This window comes from Anomaloglossus baeobatrachus, chromosome 9, assembly GCF_048569485.1.
Source record: "Anomaloglossus baeobatrachus isolate aAnoBae1 chromosome 9, aAnoBae1.hap1, whole genome shotgun sequence".
Taxonomy (NCBI): Eukaryota; Metazoa; Chordata; class Amphibia; order Anura; family Aromobatidae; genus Anomaloglossus; species Anomaloglossus baeobatrachus.
The window spans coordinates 214,329,586-214,351,238 of record NC_134361.1 but is presented as its reverse complement, the minus strand read 5'-3'; the positions used below and the strand labels follow the sequence as shown (position 1 = coordinate 214,351,238).

General features: G+C 50.2%; 1 protein-coding gene across 4 annotated transcripts in view; it reads right to left on the bottom strand.

Moving 5' to 3' along the window:
• Window positions 1-21,653, bottom strand: part of LOC142251540 (dual specificity testis-specific protein kinase 1-like) — an 80,243-nt gene that overhangs the window by 16,711 nt on the left and 41,879 nt on the right. For all 4 annotated transcript variants that reach the window (XM_075324433.1, XM_075324434.1, XM_075324435.1 and 1 more), the window contains 5 exons: window positions 20,785-20,984; window positions 5,668-5,789; window positions 4,393-4,441; window positions 3,846-3,995; window positions 3,223-3,396 (listed from right to left, as the gene is read on the bottom strand). In XM_075324433.1, the coding sequence (XP_075180548.1) occupies window positions 3,223-3,396; window positions 3,846-3,995; window positions 4,393-4,441; window positions 5,668-5,789; window positions 20,785-20,984 (695 nt within the window). The remainder of the gene's footprint in view (window positions 1-3,222; window positions 3,397-3,845; window positions 3,996-4,392; window positions 4,442-5,667; window positions 5,790-20,784; window positions 20,985-21,653) is intronic.

Sequence of the window (21,653 nt, the reverse complement as noted above, 5' to 3'; positions counted from 1 at the left end):
GAGGGCAGTATTATAGTAGTTATATTCTTGTACATAGGGGCGGTATTATAGTAGTTATATTCTTGTACATAGAGGGCAGTATTATAGTAGTTATATTCTTGTACATAGGGGCAGTATTATAGTAGTTATATTCTTATATATAGGGGCAGTATTATATTAGTTATATTCTTGTACATAGAGGGCAGTATTATAGTAGTTATATTCTTGTACATAGGAGCAGTATTATACTAGTTATATTCTTGTACATAGGAGCAGTATTATAGTAGTTATATTCTTATACATAGGAGCAGTATTATAGTAGTGATATTCTTGTACATAGGGGCGGTATTATAGTAGTTATATTCTTGTACATAGGGGCAGTATTATAGTAGTTATATTCTTATATATAGGGGCAGTATTATAGTAGTTATATTCTTGTACATAGGGGCAGTATTATAGTAGTTATATTCTTGTACATAGGGGCAGTATTATAGTAGTTATATTCTTGTACATAGGGGCAGTATTATAGTGGTTATATTCTTCTACATAGGGGCAGTATTATAGTAGTTATATTCTTGTATATAGCGGCAGTATTATAGTAGTTATATTCTTGTACATAGGGGCGGTATTATAGTAGTTATATTCTTGTACATAGAGGGCAGTATTATAGTAGTTATATTCTTGTACATAGAGGGCAGTATTATAGTAGTTATATTCTTGTACATAGGGGCAGTATTATAGTAGTTATATTCTTGTACATAGGAGCAGTATTATAGTAGTTATATCCTTGTACATAGGGGCAGTATTATAGTAGTTATATTCTTGTACATAGAGGGCAGTATTATAGTAGTTATATTCTTGTACATAGAGGGCAGTATTATAGTAGTTATATTCTTGTACATAGGGGCAGTATTATTGTAGTTATATTCTTGTACATAGGGGCAGTATTATAGTAGTTATATTCTTGTACATAGGAGCAGTATTATAGTAGTTATATCCTTGTACATAGGGGCAGTATTATAGTAGCTATATTCTTGTACATAGGGGCAGTATTATAGTAGTTATAGTCTTGTATATAGGGGCAGTATTATAGTAGTTATAGTCTTGTACATATGGGCAGTATTATAGCAGTTATATTCTTGTACATAGGGGGCAGTATTATAGCAGTTATATTCTTGTACATAGAGGGCAGTATTATAGTAGTTATATTCTTAAACATAGGGGCAGTATTATAGTAGTTATATTCTTGTATATAGCGGCAGTATTATAGTAGTTATATTCTTGTACATAGGGGCGGTATTATAGTAGTTATATTCTTGTACATAAGGGCAGTATTATAGTAGTTATATTCTTGTACATAGAGGGCAGTATTATAGCAGTTATATTCTTGTACATAGGGGGCAGTATTATAGTAGTTATATTCTTGTACATAGGAGCAGCATTATAGTAGTTATATTCTTGTACATAGGGGCAGTATTATAGTGGTTATATTCTTGTACATAGGGGCAGTATTATAGTAGTTATATTCTTGTATATAGCGGCAGTATTATAGTATTTATATTCTTGTACATAGGGGCAGTATTATAGTAGTTATATTCTTGTACATAGGGAGCAGTATTATAGTAGTTATATTCTTGTATATAGCGGCAGTATTATAGTATTTATATTCTTGTACATAGGGGCAGTATTATAGTAGTTATATTCTTGTATATAGGGGGCAGTATTATAGCAGTTATATTCTTGTACATAGGAGCAGTAATATAGTAGTTATATTCTTGTACATAGGGGGCAGTATTATAGTAGTTATATTCTTGTACATAGGGGCAGTATTATAGTAGTTATATTCTTGTCCATAGGGGGCAGTATTATAGTAGTTATTTTCTTGTACATAGGGGCAGTATTATAGCAGTTATATTCTTGTACATAGGAGCAGTAATATAGTAGTTATATTCTTGTACATAGGAGCAGTATTATAGTAGTTATATTCTTGTACATAGGGAGCAGTATTATAGTAGTTATATTCTTGTACATAGGGGCAGTATTATAGTAGTTATATTCTTGTACATAGGGGGCAGTATTATAGTAGTTATATTCTTGTACATAGGGGCAGTATTATAGCAGTTATATTCTTGTACATAGGGGCAGTATTATAGCAGTTATATTCTTGTACATAGGGGGCAGTATTATAGTAGTTATATTCTTGTACATAGGAGCAGTATTATAGTAGTTATATCCTTGTACATAGGGGCAGTATTATAGCAGTTATATTCTTGTACATAGGGGGCAGTATTATAGTAGTTATATTCTTGTACATAGGAGCAGTATTATAGTAGTTATATCCTTGTACATAGGGGCAGTATTATAGTAGCTATATTCTTGTACATAGGGGCAGTATTATAGCAGTTATATTCTTGTACATAGGGGGCAGTATTATAGCAGTTATATTCTTGTACATAGAGGGCAGTATTATAATAGTTATATTCTTGTACATAGGGGCAGTATTATAGTAGTTATATTCTTGTACATAGAGGGCAGTATTATAGTAGTTATATTCTTGTACATAGGGGCAGTATTATAGTAGTTATATCCTTGTACATAGGGGGCAGTATTATAGTAGTTATATTCTTGTACATAGGAGCAGTATTATAGTAGTTATATTCTTGTACATAGGGGCAGTATTATAGTAGTTATATTCTTGTACATAGGGGGCAGTATTATAGTAGTTATATTCTTGTACATAGGGGCAGTATTATAGTAGTTATATTCTTGTACATAGGGGCAGTATTATAGTAGTTATATTCTTGTACATAGAGGGCAGTATTATAGTAGTTATATTCTTGTACATAGAGGGCAGTATTATAGTAGTTATATTCTTGTACATAGGGGGCAGTATTATAGCAGTTATATTCTTGTACATAGGGGGCAGTATTATAGCAGTTATATTCTTGTATATAGGGGCAGTATTATAGCAGTTATATTCTTGTACATAGGGGGCAGTATTATAGCAGTTATATTCTTGTACATAGAGGGCAGTATTATAGTAGTTATATTCTTGTACATGGGGGGCAGAATTATGGTAGTTTTACTATTGTGTATAGGTGGCGGTATTATAGTAGTGTTAGTTTGCATGTTTTATCAATATGATAGCGGTGTTATACAGACATGAGCTGCATAACACTGTGGATATGCGGCGGTTAGTAACGCTTCTATTTGTCAGCAATTATTTGATTTGTAGTCACGCACCTTACGGTCGTACGGTTCACCACGTAACATTTCAGGCGCCATCCAGAAGGCAGATCCTACGAGTGACAGCTTCCTTTCTCCATTCTTCAGTGGCAGCTCTACCACCTCCCGGGCCAGACCGAAATCTGTTACAAGCGCCTCTCTGCCCCGTGGGGTCACTCTTATAAGACAGTTCTGTAATATACATGTGAAGCAGGCTCGGTGACTGACGGCGCAGATCATGGCGCCCTGTGACTGATGGCGCACATTATGGGGCCCTGAAACTGACGGCGCAGATTATGGCGTCTTGTGACTGACGGCGCAGATCATGGCGCCCTGCGACTGACGGCGCACATTATGGCGCCCTGTGACTGACGGCGCAGATTATGGCGCCCTGCGACTGACGGCGCAGATTATGGCGCCCTGCGACTGACGGTGCAGATTATGGCGCCCTGCGACTGATGGTGCAGATTATGGCGCCCTGCGACTGACGGCGCAGATTATGGCGCCCTGCGACTGACGGCGCAGATTATGGCGCCCTGTGACTGACGGTGCAGATTATGGCGCCCTGTGACTGACGGCGCAGATTATGGCGCCCTGTGACTGACGGTGCAGATTATGGCGCCCTGTAGATCGATCATTACCTTGGAGTTTAGGTCCCGGTGGTAGATATTTTTGGAGTGCAGGTAGATCATCCCCCGGCTGATGTCGCACGACAGGTCGACCTTCTCTTTCCAGTTCAGGGGGATTTCCTTACAGGCCAGCAGCTCCTCCAGGCAGCCTCCATTCACGTACTGGGGGCGACAACAATATACCTTATATCACACAGGGGGCGGTAATGTTTATAGCCACCAATCAGATTCCAGCTTATGGCTTGGTTGCGGTGGAGTTAATAGAGCAAATTAATTAAAAGTCTGCTGTGATTGGGTGGAAGTTCTGCCTCTTTCAGTCACAACCAGAGCTGCATTCACAATTCTGCTGCGCATGTACGCGGTTATATAAATGACACATCTCCTATAATGCGGCGCACAAGACGCCACATAGAGCCTGCGCAATACTTACACTGAACCAGGAGGTGGCAGCAGTGAGTTATCTCCTACAAAAACAGCAGCATTATGAGCGCAGCTCTGGATGTGACTAAAGTATAGGATGCGTAGATAACTGCAGCAATATGATATAATGTACACTCACCTCCAGGATTGGATACAGCTTCTCGTCCTTCACACAGATCCCAAGATACCTACAAAGTGACAAGATGGTGATTACAAGACGTCAGACGACTCCCCCCGATATAAGGCTTCCATGCCGGGGTGAAGAGCTCGGGCCGGGCAGAGTGATGCGTTACTGCACATGAGACCATGACGGTACTGACAGGACTCGGGCCGGACCGGTCATCAGGTGGTTCAGGCCAATTGGATATATTTAAAGGGGTACGCCTCAAGAAAACTGCAGAGTGACACTTTAGGTCCCCAAGAAAATAACTTCCTGGCACTTGGGGCATAACAAGGTATTAAATTGTAAGTGAATGGAGGCGTTACCAGAGTCGGCCACTAGATGGCGATGGCGTCATTCAATTAACACAAACTGACTCTTAAAGGGTTTGTCCACAGGAGTCTACGCTCCTCGGGCTGAGACTAAAGGTCCAGTCACACATAACGAGATCGTGAACGAGATCGCTACTACGTCACACTTTCTGGATCGTTTATGAGTCGTTGTTGAAATCGCATGTTGGGTGTCACACATAACGAGTTTATGAACGAGCATGCGTCCCGTATAACGATCTTTCAAATCGCTGGGACCCTGTCACACAGCAACTATGTTAACGATTCTAATCCCATTAGGGGCGTAGTAAAATGCAGTGAGTCACGTAGGCGTGCATTTGCGTCGCCTTTTCCATACCCCCCCTCCGCTTTCATTGGCGGCCAATACTGCGTTCTGATTGGGGGCGTATCTAGCGGTTAAATTTTGGATCGCGTCACCCTTTGTCACTTCTTTTGCGCTTTGCTTTGAGATAGAACCTGCGTCTCCACCCTGATTCCTTCGTCCATTGTACCCGGTCGCTTTGTTGGTGTGTTTTTCGGATCGAAGCCGCACCTGCACCTGGAGCTAACCAATCGGTGCAGAGAGGGGCGCGGAAACGGGGACGCAACAACACGCCTTCGTGCATCTCATCTAGGTCGTCAACGAAATCGTTAATAGGGTGTCAAACATACAGATTCATGCAGCCCAGCAGGACTCCAACGAGCCAGAAATGGCCCAAGCTGTTCGGCATCGATCAGCGATTTCGCAGCAGGGGGTGAATCGTTGGTACGTGTCAAACGTGACGAGATCGCAATTGAAGTCGTTCTTGCGTCACAGAAACTGTGACGTAGTAACGATCTCGTTTACGATCTCGTTATGTGTGAAGTGGCCTTTAGTCCCCTTCCTCCGCACGGCGCAGTCTCCCCGTCCTCAGGCCGCGCTCACCTGACTATGTTGGGATGTGACAGTTTCTGCAGGAGGGAGATTTCGCGGACGATCCCCTCCTCGTCCACCTCGTTTTTGTAGATCTTCACCACCATGTTCTTGGAGCCGGCGCCATGAGACACCTGCAACAGAAGAGATCATGTCAGGACAAGGATTGTGTGTACTGTGCCTTTAAGAGGAAGTCCTGAACAATGAACCAACCCAGCTGGTAACACCGATCACCGCTCAGAAGCCAGAGAAAGCTGGGTGACAGCCAAATTACTCACCACCCGGCTTCCCAGAAAGAAGAGCAACAGTGGTGCATTGTGGGACGGAATACCGACACCCCCCTGTGCATTGTGGGTGCTCCTCAATAGTACTGGCACCCCTGCTGTGCATTGTAGGCACAGATCAATAATACTGGCACCCCCGCTGTGCATTGTGGGAGTTCCTTAATAATATTGGCACCCACGCAGTGCATTGTGGGAGTTCCTTAATAATATTGGCACCCCCGCTGTGCATTGTGGGCGCTCCTAAATAATACTGGCACCCCCGCTGTGAATTGTGGGCGCTCCTAATTAATACTGCCACCCACGCAGTGCATTGTGGGAGCTCCTCAATAATACTGGCACCCTTGCTGTGCATTGTGGGAGCTCCTAAATAATACTGCCACCCACGCAGTGCATTGTGGGTGCTCCTCAATAATACTGGCACCCTTGCTGTGCATTGTGGGAGCTCCTAAATAATACTGCCACCCACGCAGTGCATTGTGGGTGCTCCTCAATAATACTGGCACCCTTGCTGTGCATTGTGGGAGCTCCTAAATAATACTGGCACCCACGCAGTGCATTGTGGGTGCTCCTCAATAATACTGGCACCCTTGCTGTGCATTGTGGGAGCTCCTAAATAATACTGGCACCCACGCAATGCATTGTGGGCGCTCCTAAATAATACTGGCACCCCCGCTGTGCATTGTGGGAGCTCCTCAATAATACTGGCACCCCCCTTCCTAAATAATACTGACACTCCCCTGTGCACTCTGGGCGTTCCTTAATAATACCAGCACCCCCACTGTGCATTGTGGGTGCTCCTCAATAATACTGGCACCCCCACTGTGCATTGTGGGTGCTCCTCAATAATACTGGCACCCCCACTGTGCATTGTGGGTGCTCCTCAATAATACTGGCACCCCCACTGTGCATTGTGGGCGCTCCTCAATAATACTGGCTCCCCCCTTCCTAAATAATACTGACACTCCCCTGTGCACTCTGGGCGTTCCTTAATAATACCAGCACCCCCACTGTGCATTGTGGGTGCTCCTCAATAATACTGGCACCCCCGCTGTGCATTGTGGGAGCTCCTCAATAATACTGGCACCCCCCTTCCTAAATAATACTGACACTCCCCTGTGCACTCTGGGCGTTTCTTAATAATACCAGCACCCCCACTGTGCATTGTGGGTGCTCCTCAATAATACTGGCACCCCCGCTGTGCATTGTGGGAGCTCCTCAATAATACTGGCACCCCCCTTCCTAAATAATACTGACACTCCCCTGTGCACTCTGGGCGTTCCTTAATAATACCAGCACCCCCACTGTGCATTGTGGGTGCTCCTCAATAATACTGGCACCCCCACTGTGCATTGTGGGAGCTCCTCAATAATACTGGCACCCCCCTTCCTAAATAATACTGACACTCCCCTGTGCACTCTGGGCGTTCCTTAATAATACCAGCACCCCCACTGTGCATTGTGGGTGCTCCTCAATAATACTGGCACCCCCGCTGTGCATTGTGGGAGCTCCTCAATAATACTGGCACCCCCCTTCCTAAATAATACTGACACTCCCCTGTGCACTCTGGGCGTTTCTTAATAATACCAGCACCCCCACTGTGCATTGTGGGTGCTCCTCAATAATACTGGCACCCCCCTGTGCATTGTGGGCGCTCCTCAATAATACTGGCACCCCCCCTGTGCATTGTGGGCACTCCTCAATAATACTGGCACCCTCGCTGTGCATTGTGGGTGTTCCTCAATAATACTGGCACCCCCGCTGTGCATTGTGGGAGCTCCTCAATAATACTGGCACCCCCGCTGTGCATTGTGGGAGCTCCTCAATAATACTGGCACCCCCCCTGTGCATTGTGGGTGCTCCTCAATAATACTGGCACCCCCCCTGTGCATTGTGGGTGCTCCTCAATAATACTGGCACCACCGCTGTGCATTGTGGGAGCTCCTCAATAATACTGGCACCCCTGCTGTGCATTGTGGGCGCTCCTCAATAATACTGGCACCCCCCCTGTGCATTGTGGGTGCTCCTCAATAATACTGGCACCCCCGCTGTGCATTGTGGGCGCCACTCAATAATACTGGCACCACGGCTGTGCATTGTGGGAGCTCCTCAATAATACTGGCACCCCTGCTGTGCATTGTGGGCGCTCCTCAATAATACTGGCACCCCCCCTGTGCATTGTGGGTGCTCCTCAATAATACTGGCACCCCCGCTGTGCATTGTGGGAGCTCCTCAATAATACTGGCACCACCGCTGTGCATTGTGGGAGCTCCTCAATAATACTGGCACCCCCACTGTGCATTGTGGGTGCTCCTCAATAATACTGGCACCCCCCTGTGCATTGTGGGTGCTCCTCAATAATACTGGCACCACCGCTGTGCATTGTGGGAGCTCCTCAATAATACTGGCACCCCCCCTGTGAATTGTGGGCGCTCCTAAATAATACTGGCACCCCCCCTGTGCATTGTGGGTGCTCCTCAATAATACTGGCACCCCCGCTGTGCATTGTGGGCGCTCCTCAATAATACTGGCACCCCCGCTGTGCATTGTGGGCGCTCCTCAATAATACTGGCACCACCGCTGTGCATTGTGGGCGCTCCTCAATAATACTGGCACCCCCGCTGTGCATTGTGGGAGCTCCTCAATAATACTGGCACCATCGCTGTGCATTGTGGGCGCTCCTCAATAATACTGGCACCACCGCTGTGCATTGTGGGCGCTCCTTAATAATACTGGCACCCCCGCTGTGCATTGTGGGAGCTCCTCAATAATACTGGCACCATCGCTGTGCATTGTGGGCGCTCCTCAATAATACTGGCACCCCCCCTGTGCATTGTGGGTGCTCCTTAATAATACTGGCACCCCCCCTGTGCATTGTGGGTGATCCTCAATAATACTGGCACCCCCGCTGTGCATTGTGGGCGCCGCTCAATAATACTGGCACCACCGCTGTGCATTGTGGGAGCTCCTCAATAATACTGGCACTCCTGCTGTGCATTGTGGGCGCTCCTCAATAATACTGGCACCCCCCCTGTGCATTGTGGGTGCTCCTCAATAATACTGGCACCCCCGCTGTGCATTGTGGGCGCTCCTCAATAATACTGGCACCCCCCTGTGCATTGTGGGTGCTCCTCAATAATACTGGCACCACCGCTGTGCATTGTGGGCGCTCCTCAATAATACTGGCACCCCCCTGTGCATTGTGGGTGCTCCTCAATAATACTGGCACCACCGCTGTGCATTGTGGGCGCTCCTCAATAATACTGGCACCCCGCTGTGCATTGTGGGTGCTCCTCAATAATACTGGCACCCCCGCTGTGCATTTTGGGCGCTCCTCAATAATACTGGCACCCCCGCTGTGCATTGTGGGTGCTCCTCAATAATACTGGCACCACCGCTGTGCATTGTGGGCGCTCCTCAATAATACTGGGACCCCCGCTGTGCATTGTGGGTGCTTCTCAATATTACTGGCACCCCCGCTGTGCATTGTGGGCGCTCCTCAATAATACTGGCACCCCCGCTGTGCATTGTGGGTGCTTCTCAATATTACTGGCACCCTCGCTGTGCATTGTGGGTGTTCCTCAATAATACTGGCTCCCCCGCTGTGCATTGTGGGCGATCCTCAATAATACTGGCACCCCCACGCTGTGAATTATGGGAGCACAATAATAATACTGGCACCACCGCTGTGCATTGTGGGAGCTCCTCAATAATACTGGCACCCCCGCTATGCATTGTGGACACTCCTCAATAATACTGGCACCCTCGCTGTGCATTGTGGGTGTTCCTCAATAATACTGGCACCCCCGCTGTGCATTGTGGGCGATCCTCAATAATACTGGCACCCCCGCTATGCATTGTGGGTGTTCCTCAATAATACTGGCACCCCCGCTGTGCATTGTGGGCGATCCTCAATAATACTGGCACCCCCGCTATGCATTGTGGGTGCTCCTCAATAATACTGGCACCCCCGCTGTGCATTGTGGGCGATCCTCAATAATACTGGTACCCCCGCTATGCATTGTGGGTGCTCCTCAATAATACTGGCACCCCCGCTGTGCATTGTGGGCGATCCTCAATAATACTGGCACCCCCGCTGTGCATTGTGGATGCTCCTTAATAATACTGGCACCCCGCTATGCATTGTGGGTGCTCCTTAATAATACTGGCACCCCGCTATGCATTGTGGGTGCTCCCCGATACAATAAAGGTTTTATTCTTGGTTGAACAAGGGCCACAACAAACAGGAAGGAACATAATGTAAAGAAATTGCAGAACAATGGACACTATGCATAAGCCATGTAATACCCTCAGCTGCGCACGTCACATACTAGCAGCGCTGTCCATCCCCCATGCTGTACACTGCAGCGCTGATCAGCTATGGATAAGCACAAGCCCACCGACAAGTAATCCGTGCACGACCCGTCATTATTGCATCTTATTTCTTCGGCGCTCTATTGGGAGACCCAGACGATTGGGTGTATAGCACTGCCTCCGGAGGCCACACAAAGCAATTACACTAAAAAGTGTAAGGCCCCTCCCCTTCTGGCTATACACCCCCAGTGGGATCACTGGCTCACCAGTTTTCTGCTTTGTGCGAAGGAGGTCAGACATCCACGCATAGCTCCACTGTTTGTAGTCAGCAGTAGCTGCTGGCTATATCGGATGGAAGAAAAGAGGGCCCATATGGGGCCCCCAGCATGCTCCCTTCTCACCCGCGGTGGTGCTTGTAAGGTTGAGGTACCTATTGCTGGTACAGAGGCTGGAGCCCACATGCTGTTTTCCTTCCACATCCCCTGGAGGGCTCTGTGGAAGTGGGATCTTGCCGGCCCCCAAGCCCTGAGGCCGGGCTCCATCCACAGACCCAGAGAACCTGCTGGATTTGGAGCGGGAGTGCCGTTCAGGGACAAGGCCCTGCAACTTTCAGGTACTCTGTGTCCCCGGCAGGCACGGACACTCTCAAGGCTTGCTGAGCGTTATAGTGCGCCGGGGACAGTAGCGCTGTGCGCTGGGGTTAGGTCACTGCAGCTTTGCTGAGTGACGTTACATGTTGGGAACTACTGCGCCGACCGCTACTGGAGCGGCGGCGCAGCTGCGACTTGTGGTGCGCCGGGGACTTTGCGCCGACCGCGCTTTTACGGCGGCGGCGCTTCTAACTTTATCCCCCGGCTTCTGCGGCCTAGCGCCGCTTCGTTCCCGCCCCCACCCTGTCAATCAGGGTAGGGGAGAGACGCTGCTCAATAGGCAGCGCCGAGGGCTGGAGCCTTATTTACATGCTCCAGCCCTCTCACTAGGCACAGTGGGAAGCAGGCTTCCCGCTCTTCGTCTGTATACGCCCAGGGCCCGCCCCCCCCTCTCCACAAGGACGCCGGCAGCCATTACACATGCGATCTGGCTGGGGAAAGGCAGCAGGCTCTGGGAGACCCAGACTAAAGGGATTTCGGCGACCACACACCGCTCCTAAGCGGGCGGTAAGCTGCACTTTAGTGCTGGCCCCACTAGTGCCTCAGTGTATATTAGTGTACTTTTTTCTTGGTACCATATATATATATAGTTGCACTGTAAGGTCGCTTCTTGGCTGGACACCCTGTACTGCTCTGAGGAGGCAGCAACATGTCATCCGCAAAACGCAAGGGTGCCAAGGCACAGGCTGTCTTCACTGTTTGTACTGCATGTGGGGCTAATCTACCAGCAGGCTCCAACGACTCTCATTGTGTGCAATGTTCAGTCCCAGTGGCACTTCGTCAGCCAGAGCCTATGGTGGTAGTGGCTTAGGCAGAGACGCCTGTGAACCCTGCCCCGGTGACGGGGACAGACTTTGCACTTTTTGCTGATAAAATGTCTGTGACTATGGCAAAAATCCTGGAGACCTTGCAGTCCAGGCCAGTTGCTCAGACCATGGACACTGCTGTGTCTATGCTCTCCGGTCCCCCTCAGTTGGAACTAATCCGTGCTTCAGGGGGGTCTCAAGCATCACAGGCTGAAGTCTCTGACTCAGATGACAGTCCCAGGCAGCCTAAGCGTGCTCGCTGGGAAAGACCCTCCACGTCATCACACTGCTCAGGGTCTCAGCGAGAAGAGTCTCTCTGTGATGAGACTGAGGACGGTGATCAGGATTCTAATCCTGAGGCCCCTCTCAATCTGGATGCCCCTGATGGTGACGCCATGGTTAATGACCTTATATCGGCAATTAATAGACTGTTGGATATTTCTCCCCCAGCCCCTTCTGCAGAGGAGGCAGCTGCACAGCAGGAGAAGTTCCATTTCCTATATCCCAAGCGTAAATTAAGTGCTTTTTTGGACCACTCTGACTTCAGAGAATCGATCCAGAAACACGACGCTCATCCAGACAAGCGTTTCTCTAAACGTTCTAAGGATACCCGTTATCCTTTTCCCTCTGAGGTGGCCAAACGCTGGACCCAGTGTCCAAAGGTGGATCCCCCAATTTCCAAGCTTGCGGCTAGATCCATAGTCGCAGTAGAGGATGGCGCTTCACTTAAAGATGCCAACGACAGACAGATGGACCTTTGGTTGAAATCTGTCTATGAATCTATCGGCGCGTCGTTTGCTCCAGCATTCGCGGCCGTGTGGGCACTCCAAGCTATTTCAGCTGGTTTAGCACAGGTGGATGCTTTCATACATCCAGCAGTGCCGCAAGTGGCGTCCCTAACTTCGCAAATGTCTGCGTTTGCGACCTATGCTATCAATGCTGTCCTAGAATCTACGAGCCGTACCGCTATGGCGTCCGCCAATTCTGTGGTTTTGCGCAGAGCCTTGTGGTTAAAGGACTGGAAAGCAGATGCTGGTTCCAAAAAATGCTTAACCAGCTTGCCATTATCTAGAGACAGACTGTTTGGTGAGCCATTGGCTGAAATCATAAAACAGTCCAAGGGTAAGGACTCTTCCTTACCACAGCCCAGAGCAAGTAAACCTCAACAGAAAAAGTGGCAGTCGAGGTTTCGGTCCTTTCGAGGCTCGGGCAAGGCCCAATTCTCCTCGTCCAAAAGGACTCAGAAAGAACAAGGGAGCTCAGATTCCTGGCGGGCTCACTCACGCCCCAGGAAAGCAAATGGAGGAACCGCTTCCAAAGCGGCTACCTCATGACTTTCGGCCTCCTCCCTCCGCATCCTCGGTCGGTGGCAGGCTCTCCCGCTTTTGCGACATTTGGCTGTCACAGGTCAAAGACCGGTGGGTAACAGACATTCTGTCTCGCGGGTACAGAATCGAGTTCAGTTCTCGGCCTCCACTTCGGTTCTTCAGAACCTCCCCACACCCCAACCGAGCAGATGCCCTGCTGCAGGCGGTGGAATCTCTAAGAGCAGAAGGAGTCGTGATCCCTGTCCCCCCTCAGGAACGGGGGCGAGGATTTTACTCCAATCTCTTTGTGGTTCCAAAAAAGGACGGCTCCTTCCGTCCTGTTCTGGACCTAAAACTGCTCAACAAGCATGTGAACGCCAGGCGGTTCCGGATGGAATCCCTCCGCTCAGTCATTGCCTCAATGTCTCAAGGAGATTTCCTAGCATCAATAGACATCAAAGATGCTTATCTCCACGTGCCGATTGCATCTTCAGTTCGTAGCTCTGCCATTTGGTCTGGCGACAGCCCCTCGGGTGTTCACCAAGATCATGGCGGCAGTGGTAGCAGTCTTGCACTCTCACGGACACTCTGTGATCCCTTACTTGGACGATCTACTGGTCAAGGCACCCTCTCAAGAGGCATGCCAACTCAGCCTGAATGTTGCACTGGAGACTCTCCAGGCGTTCGGGTGGATCACCAACTTCCCAAAGTCAGATCTGTCACCGACCCAATCACTAACGTATCTTGGCATGGAGTTTCATACTCTCTCAGCGATAGTGAAGCTTCCGCTGGACAAGCAGCGGTCTCTACAGACTGGGGTGCAGGCTCTCCTTCAAAGTCAGCCGCACTCCTTAAGACGCCTCATGCACTTCCTCGGGAAGATGGTGGCGGCAATAGAGGCGGTTCCGTTTGCGCAGTTTCATCTGCGTCCACTTCAATGGGACATTCTCCGCCAATGGGACGGGAAGTCAACATCCCTGGACAGGAAAGTCTCCCTTTCCCAGACGGCCAAAGACTCTCTGCAGTGGTGGCTTCTTCCCACCTCATTATCACAGGGAAGATCCTTCCTACCACCGTCTTGGGCGGTGGTCACGACAGACGCGAGTCTGTCAGGGTGGGGAGCAGTCTTTCTCCACCACAGGGCTCAGGGTACGTGGTCTCAGCAGGAGTCCACCCTTCAGATCAATGTTCTGGAAATCAGAGCAGTGTATCTTGCCCTTCTAGCCTTCCAGCAGTGGCTGGAAGGAAGGCAGATCCGAATTCAGTCGGACAACTCCACAGCGGTGGCATACATCAACCACCAAGGGGGGACACGCAGTCGGCAAGCCTTCCAGGAAGTCCGGCGGATTCTGATGTGGGTGGAAGCCACAGCCTCCACCATATCCGCAGTTCACATCCCCGGCGTAGAAAACTGGGAAGCAGACTTCCTCAGTCGCCAGGGCATGGACGCAGGGGAATGGTCCCTTCACCCAGACGTGTTTCAGGAAATCTGTCGCCGCTGGGGGGTGCCGGACGTCGACCTAATGGCGTCACGGCACAACAACAAGGTCCCAACCTTCATGGCACGGTCTCGCGATCAAAGAGCGCTGGCGGCAGACGCCCTAGTGCAAGATTGGTCGCAGTTCCGGCTCCCTTATGTGTTTCCACCTCTGGCACTCTTGCCCAGAGTGCTACGCAAGATCAGATCCGATTGCAGCCGCGTCATACTTGTCGCCCCAGACTGGCCGAGGAGGGCGTGGTATCCGGATCTGTGGCAGCTCACGGTCGGCCAACCGTGGGCACTCCCAGACCGACCAGACTTACTGTCCCAAGGGCCGTTTTTCCATCGGAATTCTGCGGCCCTGAACCTGACTGTGTGGCCATTGAGTCCTGGATCCTAACGTCTTCAGGATTGTCCCAAGGGGTCGTTGCCACCATGAGACAGGCTAGGAAGCCCACGTCCGCTAAGATCTACCACAGAACGTGGAGGATATTTTTATCCTGGTGCTCTGCTCAGGGAGTGTCTCCCTGGCCATTTGCATTGCCTACCTTTCTTTCTTTCCTGCAATCTGGGTTAGAAAAGGGTTTGTCGCTCGGCTCCCTTAAAGGTCAGGTCTCGGCGCTATCCGTCTTTTTTCAGAGGCGTTTGGCACGCCTTCCTAAGGTGCGCACGTTCCTACAGGGGGTTTGCCATATCGTACCCCCGTACAAGCGGCCGTTAGATCCATGGGATCTGAACAGGGTACTAGTTGCCCTCCAGAAGCCCCCCTTCGAGCCTCTGAAGGAGGTTTCACTTTCTAGACTATCACAGAAAGTGGCTTTTCTGGTAGCGATCACATCTCTTCGGAGAGTGTCTGAGCTGGCAGCACTATCATCCAAGGCTCCCTTCCTGGTCTTCCACCAGGACAAGGTTGTGCTGCGCCCCATTCAGGAGTTTCTCCCGAAGGTGGTATCCTCTTTTCATCTTAATCAGGATATCTCTTTGCCTTCGTTTTGTCCTCATGCAGTTCATCGGTATGAGAAGGATTTACATTTGTTAGATCTGGTGAGAGCACTCAGAATCTACATTTCCCGCACGGCGCCCTTGCGCCGTTCGGATGCACTCTTTGTCCTTGTCGCTGGGAAGCGCAAAGGGTCGCAGGCTTCTAAGGCCACCCTGGCTCGATGGATCAAAGAACCAATTCTTGAAGCCTACCGTTCTGCTGGGCTTCCGGTTCCATCAGGGCTGAAGGCCCATTCTACCAGAGCCGTGGGTGCATCCTGGGCATTACGACACCAGGCTACGGCTCAACAGGTGTGCCAGGCAGCTACCTGGTCGAGTCTGCACACTTTCACCAAACATTATCAGGTGCATACCTATGCTTCGGCGGACGCCAGCCTAGGTAGAAGAGTCCTGCAGGCGGCAGTTGCCTCCCCGTAGGGGAGGGCTGTCTTGCAGCTCTAACATGAGGTATTTCTTTACCCACCCAGGGACAGCTTTTGGACGTCCCAATCGTCTGGGTCTCCCAATAGAGCGCCGAAGAAGAAGGGAATTTTGTTACTTACCGTAAATTCCTTTTCTTCTAGCTCTTATTGGGAGACCCAGCACCCGCCCTGTTGTCCTTCGGGATTGTTGGTTTGTTTGCGGGTACACATGTTGTTCATGTTGAACGGTTTTCAGTTCTCCGATGTTACTCGGAGAGAATTTGTTTAAACCAGTTATTGGCTTTCCTCCTTCTTGCTTTTGCACTAAAACTGGTGAGCCAGTGATCCCACTGGGGGTGTATAGCCAGAAGGGGAGGGGCCTTACACTTTTTAGTGTAATTGCTTTGTGTGGCCTCCGGAGGCAGTGCTATACACCCAATCGTCTGGGTCTCCCAATAAGAGCTAGAAGAAAAGGAATTTACGGTAAGTAACAAAATTCCCTTCATTACTCTGACATGTAAGTTGCTTCATTTATGCTCAGGCAGTAAAGAAAAAAATCCTGGAAACCATCAACAAGCAGGGCGGCCGCTGCTGAGGGATCTCACTCACTTTCTATCTTCATACCAGTTCTGGTGTCTGTGCATGCACAGGACAGCTCGGATCAGCACCGCGTCAGTGTCGGCGGGTATAAGAATATACCAATCACATACAGATAATGAGAAAAGAGCCGACAACAGCTGCTTGTTGATGGTTTCCTTCCATTAAATGAGGTTTTATTCTACCAAGTGAAAATCTACAGAGAAATAAGGAGATTATAATACAAGGATGGGAATCTTATTACATGAGACGTCCGTACAGCTTCCAAAAAAAGATGAACTAGGGGGCGCCTGCGAGTCACTGATGGCTATAGAGGGACCATGAAATAACCGGTGCCGATGCCGCTCTGCAGACCGGCCACAGGAGAGGAGCGGCTCAGAGCAAGACCACATACACATTGTTATACGCCATTACTGATCTGTGCCTGGGAAAGCTGGGTACAAACCTGGTGAATAGACAAACGTGCTGGGGAACAACAGACAAGGCCCTCGATAGAGCCCCGGAGCATCAGCACCGACTGTCCCAGACCCGAGTGCACGATACTACGATAAAGCCCCGGAGCATCGGCACCGACTGTCCCAGACCCGAGTGCACGATACTACGATAAAGCCCCGGAGCACCGGCACCGACTGTCCCAGACCCGAGTGTACGATACTACGATAAAGCCCCGGAGCATCGGCACCGACTGTCTCAGACCCGAGTGCACGATACTACGATAAAGCCCCGGAGCACCGGCACCGACTGTCCCAGACCCGAGTGTACGATACTACGATAAAGCCCCGGAGCATCGGCACCGACTGTCCCAGACCCAAGTGCATGATACTACGATAAAGCCCCGGAGCACCGGCACCGACTGTCCCAGACCCGAGTGCAAGATACTACGATAAAGCCCCGGAGCATCGGCACCGACTGTCTCAGACCCGAGTGCACGATACTACGATAAAGCCCCGGAGCACCGGCACCGACTGTCCCAGACCCGAGTGCACGATACTACGATAAAGCCCCGGAGCATCGGCACCGACTGTCCCAGACCCGAGTGCAAGATACTACGATAAAGCCCCGACGCATCGGCACCGACTGTCCCAGACCCGAGTGCACGATGCTACGATAAAGCCCCGGAGCATCGGCACCGACTGTCCCAGACCCGAGTGCAAGATACTACGATAAAGCCCCGACGCATCGGCACCGACTGTCCCAGACCCGAGTGCACGATACTACGATAAAGCCCCGGAGCATCGGCACCGACTGTCCCAGACCCGAGTGCACGATACTACGATAAAGCCCCGGAGCATCGGCACCGACTGTCTCAGACCCGAGTGCGCGATACTATGATAAAGCCCCGAAGCATCGGCACCGACTGTCCCAGACCCGAGTGCAAGATACTACGATAAAGCCCCGGAGCATCGGTACCGACTGTCCCAGACCCGAGTGCACGGTACTAAGATAAAGCCCCGGAGCATCGGCACCGACTGTCCCAGACCCAAGTGCACGATACTACGATAAAGCCCCGGAGCATCGGCATCGACGGTCCCAGACCCGAGTGCACGGTACTAAGATAAAGCCCCGGAGCATCGGCACCGACTGTCCCAGACCCGAGTGCACGATACTACGATAAAGCCCCGGAGCATCGGCACCGACTGTCCCAGACCCGAGTGCACGGTACTAAGATAAAGCCCCGGAGCATCGGCACCGACTGTCCAAGACCCGAGTGCACGATACTACGATAAAGCCCCGGAGCATCGGCACCGACTGTCCCAGACCCGAGTGCACGGTACTACGATAAAGCCCCGGAGCATCGGTACCGACTGTCCAAGACCCGAGTGCACGATACTACGATAAAGCCCCGGAGCATCGGCACCGACTGTCCAAGACCCGAGTGTACGATACTACGATAAAGCCCCGGAGCATCGGCACCGACTGTCCCAGACCCAAGTGCACGATACTACGATAAAGCCCCGGAGCATCGGCACCGACTGTCCCAGACCCGAGTGCACGGTACTAAGATAAAGCCCCGGAGCATCGGCACCGACTGTCCCAGACCCAAGTGCACGATACTACGATAAAGCCCCGGAGCATCGGCACCGACTGTCCCAGACCCGAGTGCACGGTACTAAGATAAAGCCCCGGAGCATCGGCACCGACTGTTCCAGACCCGAGTGCACGATACTACGATAAAGCCCCGGAGCATCGGCACCGACTGTCCCAGACCCAAGTGCACGATACTACGATAAAGCCCCGGAGCATCGGCACCGACTGTCCCAGACCCGAGTGCACGGTACTAAGATAAAGCCCCGGAGCATCGGCACCGACTGTCCCAGACCCAAGTGCACGATACTACGATAAAGCCCCGGAGCATCGGCACCGACTGTCCCAGACCCGAGTGCACGATACTACGATAAAGCCCCGGAGCATCGGCACCGACTGTCCCAGACCCGAGTGCACGATACTACAAATAATGGACATTGAAATGGGAACAGAACAAATCTCAGAGCAGCCACAAGGTCACCAAGTGCAGAGAACGGGACAGAGAAAGGTATCACAGCTGCTGTATCTAAGTCTAGCCTGCAGGATACTGCCTGATGAGCTGTACTTAATGCTCTTATCTCTGAAACTGTCTGGAGTATCTAATCCTCTCCTGTGTGATACTATCTGCTGAGCCGTGTATCTAATTCTATCCTGTGTGATACTGTCTGCTGAGCCGTGTATCCAATCTTGTGTGATACTGTCTGCTGAGCCATGTATCTAATCCTGTCCTGTGTGATACTGTCTGCTGAGCTTTGTATTTAATCCTCTCCTGTGTGATACTATCTGCTCAGCCGTGTATCCAATCCTGTGTGATACTGTCTGCTGAGCTGTGTATCTAATCCTATCCTGTGTGATACTGTCTACTGAGCAGTGTATCTAATCCTCTCCTGTGTGATACTGTCTGCTGAGCTGTGTATCTAATCCTATCCAGTGTGATACTGTCTGCTGAGCAGTGTATCCAATCCTGTGTGATACTGTCTGCTGAACTGTGTATCTAATCCTATCCTGTGTGATACTGTCTACTGAGTCGTGTATCTAATCCTATCCTGTGTGATACTGTCTGCTGAGCCGTGTATCCAATCTTGTGTGATACTGTCTGCTGAGCCATGTATCTAATCCTGTCCTGTGTGATACTGTCTGCTGAGCTTTGTATTTAATCCTCTCCTGTGTGATACTGTCTGCTGAGCCGTGTATCCAATCCTGTGTGATACTGTCTGCTGAGCTGTGTATCTAATCCTATCCTGTGTGATACTGTCTGCTGAGCTGTGTATCTAATCCTATCCTGTGTGATACTGTCTACTGAGCCGTGTATCTAATCCTCTCCTGTGTGATACTGTCTGCTGAGCTGTGTATCTAATCCTATCCTGTGTGATACTGTCTGCTGAGCTGTGTATCTAATCCTCTCCTGTGTGATGCTGTCTGTTGAGCTGTGTATCTAATCCTCTCCTGTGTGATACTGTCTGCTGAGCTGTGTATCTAATCCTATCCTGTGTGATGCTGTCTGTTGAGCTGTGTATCTAATCCTCTCCTGTGTGATACTGTCTGAGCTATGCCTATGACGTGTGATGCTATCCCAGTACTACTCTCCCCATCGGACGATGTTGTACCCGCGGGGAGCAGATGGCCGGTGTAATAATCCGCCGCTCGGTGCAGTCGGGGTGTAATGGATACTGCGGATGTTCAGGATCCGCTATTGATCTGAAACCATAAAAACAGCGTCAAATCCGCGCTCACCGCCATCATACGTCTCCCAGAGAAGTGGTAACATGAGCAGGGGCAGCGCACATAGTGGAGCGATCAATGGCCGCACTTCACCTTCCCCATCGCCCCTCCAGGACCCATTCACACCTATGGACCCAGTAATGGCGGCCGTATTACTGGTACCAAGCTTTCCCAGGGGTCATGCCGCTCACAGGCGGCGGGGTTGGGTGGCTCTCGCCACGCTCTCGGTCATGTGTACTATGCTGACCCATTGCCTCTGCCCCCGGCCCGTGTTTTGCCCTTTTCACCTCGGGCCGAGAACTCGATGCTGCGGGCGATGAAAGAACAGGAGACAATTAATATTTAATTAGCGGCAGATCCGCTTACCGCTCCTGTGTCCTCCGCCATGTCTCCCTCCTATTATACCGCAGCGCTGCGGGCACAGATCAATTATTAAAGGTCACTTCTGCCAAATAAAACAAAAGAGCTGCCACCCGGAACCGGCAGCGATAAAGCCCCCCGAAGAGGACGTCACACCAGAAATCAATCCGAGGGGTGCACTTACTTTATAGACTTTAGAGAAGAATCCACTTCCTATCGGTTCAGCACTAAAACTCTCCCAAAATTCCAGTTTCCTGACGGCGGTGCGCAGCTTCTGCCATCGGTCCTCCTGGTAGTACGCATCCGAACACTCGCCATAATACGGCCCCGGACTCGCCGGCTCCGGAGAGAAAAGCCCCGACTCACACATGGTGGGGACGGCCACTGAAAGAGAAGGACAAGGAGCGGGAGGGGTTAACAGTATTATAGCAGTTATATTCTTGTACTAGCTGTACATATATATATATATTTAGCTGTACTCCCCGGCTTCGCCCGGGTTAATAACTGCTGTTAACAAAATAGAATGTATTAAAAAAAATGTATCCTGCACAAACACCACAAAACTAATAGATCGAAATGTAATTATTAAAAGGCAAAAACTAAGCTAATAGAAGCATTTCACAACATATATTTCATCACCACAGATATTCCACACAGATTTAACTAAATTGGCCAAGTAATGTGCTCCGCCTGTCTCTTTCCCCGTCTGTCTTTGTCTGTCTCTTCTTTCCCCGTCTGTCTTTGTCTGTCTGTCTCTGTCCCCGTCCATCCAGGTCTGTCCCCGTCCATCCAGGTCTGTCCCCGTCCATCCAGGTCTGTCCCCGTCCATCCAGGTCTGTCCCCGTCCATCCAGGTCTGTCCCCGTCCATCCAGGTCTGTCCCCGTCCATCCAGGTCTGTCCCCGTCCGTCCAGGTCTGTCCCTGTCCGTCCAGGTCTGTCCCCGTCCATCCAGGTCTGTCCCCGTCCGTCCAGGTCTGTCCCCGTCCGTCTGTCTGTCCCCGTCCGTCTGTCTGTCCCCGTCTGTCTATCTCTCTGTCTGTCTCTCTCTATCC